Below are 5,000 nucleotides of genomic sequence, written 5' to 3'. Positions count from 1 at the left end.
GAGGGAGACAGAGAGAGAGGGAGACAGAGGGAGAGAGAGACAGAGACAGAGGGAGAGAGAGAAAGAGAGGGAGAGTGGGGGAGACAGAGACAGAGATGGAGGGACAGAGAGAGAGAGGGAGAGAGAGAAAGAGAAAAAGAGATGGAGGGACAGAGAGAGGGCAAGAGAGAGAGAGAGACAGAGATGGAGGGAGGGAGAGAGAGACAGAGACAGAGAGGAAGGGGCAGAGACAGAGAGATAGAGGGAGAGAGACAGAGATAGAAGTAAAGAGAGGAGAGTGGAGAGATACAGAGGTAGAGGGAGAGAGAGAGAGAGAGACGGAGAGAGTGACAGAGATAAGGTAGAGAGGGAGAGATGGTGAGAGAGGGAGAGTGGGGAGGGAGACAGAGATGGAGAGACAGAGATAGAGGTAGAGAGAGAGATGGCGAGAGAGGGAGAGTGGGGAAGATACAGCGATAGAGGGAGAGAAAGGGAGAGAGAGAGAGCGAGAGAGACAGCAAGAGAGAGAGTGGGGGAGAGACAGAGACAGAGAGAGAGAACGACAGAGAGAGAGAGAGAGAGAGAGAGAGACAGAGAGAGAGAACGACAGAGAGAGAGAGAGAGAGAACGACAGAGAGAGAGACAGAGACAGAGATGTATTCATTGATTTAACAATGCAATGTCACCAACCTGTATCTACACCGTCCCCCATCAAACACTCCCAGGGACAGGGGGTTAGATACAGAGTAAAGCTCCCTCTACACCGTCCCCCCACTCCCAGGGACAGGGGGTTAGATACACAGTTAACCTCCCTCTACACCGTCCCCCATCAAATACTCCCAGGGACAGGGGTTAGATACACAGTAAAGCTCCCTCTACACCGTCCCCCATCAAACACTCCCAGGGACAGGGGGTGAGATACAGAGTAAAGCTCCCTCTACACTGTCCCCCCACTCCCAGGGACTGGGGGGGGGGGGGGGGTTAGATAAAGAGTAAAGCTCCCTCTACACCATCCCCACTCCCAGGGACGGGGGGGGGGGTTAGAGACAGTGTAAAGCTCTCTCTACACCGTTCCCTCACTCCCAGGGACAAGGAGTTAGATACAGAGTAAAGCTCCCTCTACACCATCCCCCCACTCCCAAGGACAGGGGGGTGTTAGATACAGAGTAAAGCTCCCTCTACACCGTCCCCCCACTCCCAAGGACAGGGGGGTGTTAGATACAGAGTAAAGCTCCCTCTACACTGTACCCCCACTCCCAGGGACAGGGGGTTAGATACAGAGTAAACCTCCCTCTACACTGTCCCCCACTCCCAGGGACAGGGGGTTAGATACAGAGTAAAGCTCCCTCTACACCGTCCCCCACTCCCAGGGACAGGGGGGTTAGATACAGAGTAAAGCTCCCTCTACACTGTCCCCCCCTCTCCCAGGGACAGGGGGTTAGATACAGAGTAAAGCTCCCTCTACACTGTCCCCCCTCTCCCAGGGACAGGGGGAGGGTTAGATACACGGTGTGTCTCTGAGTCCATTGAAGTCTCTCTGTTGGTGATCTCACGGTTTGCGGAGACTCGCGGTAAGTAGTGCCTCAAGCCCGAGCAGAGTCAGTAACTCCATCGCCTCCTGCAGCTCATCCTCGGAAGTGCCAGCTCTCGGGAGCTCCTCACGCCCCAGCTCACTCACGGAGAAGCGGAAGAAGCAGCTGTCTTTGTCTTGGAAACAACTCCCCTGGCGGACTGCAACCGAACATAGAGGGATTACAGACCGCAGAGGGAGAGGGGGCTGGGGGAGGGTCAGGGCTGGGGGAGGGTGAGGGCTGAGGGAGAGGGGGCTGGGGGAGGGTGAGGGCTGAGGGAGTGGGTGCTGTGGGAGGGTCAGTGCTGAGGGAGAGGGTGCTGTGGGAGGGTCAGTGCAGAGGGAGAGGGTGCTGTGGGAGGGTCAGTGCTGGGGGAGGGTCAGGGCTGAGGGAGAGGGGGCTGGGGGAGGGTCAGGGCTGGGGGAGGGTCAGGGCTGAGGGAGAGGGGGCTGGGGGAGGGTCAGGGCTGTGGGAGGGTCAGTGCTGAGGGAGGGTCAGTGCTGAGGGAGTGGGCCTTCCTAAACCTGTCCTCCATGTTCTGAGGGGTTTCCGCCTCTCCCACCCCACTGGCAGCGAGTGCCAGATTCCCCACCACCCTCTTGGGTGTAAAATCCTTGCATACTCCCTGCACTCAAACCTTCTGCGCCCCTCACGGCCAGTCTCTGCCCCCTCTCCCCAGTCACTGACCCCTCCATTGTGGGATCTTTTTGAACCCCTCTGTATTCGGTTCCTCTTTGCTGCTGTCTCAACTGCTCCCAATCATCAGTCTTACTGTGCACCTTGGGAACTTTATCAACTGTGGGAATTTTATAACCTTGGAAACTTTATCAAACTTTGAAAACCTCCTAAAAATTGGGATCTTTTAATCCTTTGGGAGTTTTATGAACTTTCCGAACTTTATGAACATTGGGAACTTTAAAAACTTTAGAAAGTTTGTAATCTTTGAGAACTTTAAAACCTTGGGAACCTTCTAACCTTGTTAACTTTATTGACTTTAAAAAGTTTATAAATTATAGGAACTTTATAAACTTTAGGAACTTTATGAACTCTGGAATTTTATAAACTTTGAAAACTTTATAAACCTTGGGTAATTTATAAACCTTGGGTAGTTCATTACCTTTCTAACTTCATAAAGTTTGACAACTTATTAACCGTGGGAACTTTGAGAATTTTATAAACTTTGAGAACTTAATAAATTTTGGGAATTTTGTAAACTTTGAAAATTTTTTAAATCATGGGAACTTTATAAATTTTAGGGACTTTATAAACTTTGAGAATGTTATAAAGTTTGACAACTTGAGAAACCTTGGGAAATTTACAATCTTGCTAACTTTATAAACTTTGGGAACTTTAGAAACCTTGGCTCGTTTATAAACTTTCGGACCTTTATAAACTTTGGGAATTTTACAAACTTTGAAACTTTATAAACTTTGGGAAATTTAGAACCTTGCTAACTTTATAAACTTTGGGAACTTATTAAACTTTGGAAATTTTATATACCTTTGGGACTTTATAACCTTTGGGAAATTTATAAACTTGGAAAATTTATAACCTTGCTGACTTTATAAAGTTTGAGACCATTACTAAACCTTGATAACTTTATAAACTAGGATCTTTATAAACTTTGAGAATTTTATAAACTTTGGAAACTTTATAAACCTTGGGAAATGTATAATCTTACTGACTTGATAAATTTTAGGAGCTTTATAAACTTTGAGAATTTTACAAACTTTGAAAACTTTATAAACCTTGCTAGCTTTATAAACTTTGACAATTTTATAAGGCGTGGAAATTTTATAAACTTTGAAAACTTTATAAAACTTGGGAACTTTTTCAACTTTAGGAACTTTTAAAACTTTGGCAACTTTATAAACCGTGGGAACTTTATAAACTTGCTAACTTTATATGCTTTGGAACTTCATAAACATTTGAAACTTTATCACCTTGGGAACTTTATAAACTTTGGGAACGTAATGGACTTTGGAAACTTTGTAAACCTTGGGAACTTTGTAAACTTTGGGAACGTAATGGACTTTGGAAACTTTGTAAACCTGGGGAACTTTATAAAAAGTTTGAGAACTTTATAAACTTGGAAAGCTTCATAAATTATGGGAGTTTTATAAACCCTAGAGAATGTTATTACCCTCTCGTTTTAACTCGATGTTCTCTCTCTCCGTCACTGAGACTCTCTTAGCCCATGGGCTACATCCTGAGAACTATCCCTCTGTTTCCCACCCTCTCCCAGGACATTCCCACTCCCCCCCCGGGGTGAGGTGGATTCCGGATCTACAGGCCATATTCTCGCTGTGAGGCCCGGCACATTTCCAGCAGTTCCCTCCCCACTTTTCGACCCTGCACGTCCCCGAATGGAGTCAACTCTCGCTGTGCCCCCTCTTCGTTACTTTATCCACCTGCTCCGGTACCTTCGGGTTTGAGGCCCTGCTTACCAGGAACGAGGAGTTCCAGATCGAGCAGAAGTTGCAAGATGCCAACAGCTTGCAGCCTTCCCTGGAGAGCCGGCTGGAATTTCATCAGGACGTCCACCAACTCCTCCCCGCTGCAGCAGTGCCTGCGGTTCGAGAGGGAGAGGGAGAGGGAGAGGGAGGCAGGGGGGGAGAGAGAGAGAGACAGAGAGCGCGGGGGGTGGGGAGGGGAGGTCAGAGAGAGAGAAGGGGGCAGAGAGCGAGAGAGACAGATAGGAACAGACAGAGAGGGAGAGGTACAGAGACCGAGGGGAGAGGACAGACAAAGAGAGAGAGTGAGGTAGGGAGAGGCAGAGAGAGGGAGGGATGGAGAAAGAGAGAGAGAGAGAGAGAGGGAGAGGGAGAGAGAGCATGTGACAGATGGGGGAGAAAGACAGAAAAGTTGACAGAGAGAAGGACAGAGAGAGAGGGTCAGAGAGATGGACAATGCCAAATTAGCTCATCAATTAACTAGCTCGTCCATATCGTGAAACACCAGAGTCTGGGATTGGGATTTCCCACAGGGAGGAGGCCATTCAGCCCCCTCTCCCATCCCCAAGACTGCCTCACACACAAACAGGAGGCCATTCAGCCCCCTCTCCCATCCCCAAGACTGTCTCACACAAACAGGAGGCCATTCAGCCCCTTCCTCCTGCTCTTGGAGCCACAGGATTGATATGAGGCTGGGTCCCAGTTCAGTTTCTGCTCAATGGGAACCCTCAGGATGTTGATAGTGGGGGGGGGAAGGGGGATTCAGTGACAGTAACACCATTGAACATCAAGGGGGCGATGGTTAGATTCTCTCTCTCTCGTTGGAGATGGTCATTGACTGGTGCTTGTGCGTAGGCTGAAACTTGGATCTTGCTGTGCAGGGAAGTGGGACCGCACAAGTGAGACAGCACCCCCTCCCCACCCCACACCCCCAGCAGAACCCTTGAGACTCCCTACCGTAGCGTCTTGAGGTGATGCTTGTGGTCGCGCAGCAGGT

At 49.1% G+C, this 5,000-nt stretch overlaps 1 protein-coding gene across 1 annotated transcript in view; it reads right to left on the bottom strand.

Annotated features, from left to right (window-relative positions):
- LOC140471153 (rap guanine nucleotide exchange factor 4-like) overlaps positions 1-4,995 on the bottom strand; it is a gene marked incomplete at both ends in the record, with an annotated part of 48,187 nt that extends 43,192 nt beyond the window's left edge. The window contains 3 exon segments of the mRNA XM_072567030.1: positions 1,533-1,710; positions 3,998-4,119; positions 4,961-4,995. Of these exon segments, the coding sequence (XP_072423131.1) occupies positions 1,533-1,710; positions 3,998-4,119; positions 4,961-4,995 (335 nt within the window).
- Positions 4,996-5,000: the final 5 nt, after the last annotated feature.

This window comes from Chiloscyllium punctatum, chromosome X, assembly GCF_047496795.1.
Source record: "Chiloscyllium punctatum isolate Juve2018m chromosome X, sChiPun1.3, whole genome shotgun sequence".
Lineage (NCBI taxonomy): Eukaryota > Metazoa > Chordata > Chondrichthyes > Orectolobiformes > Hemiscylliidae > Chiloscyllium > Chiloscyllium punctatum.
This window is presented reverse-complemented; position numbering and strand designations above follow the sequence as displayed.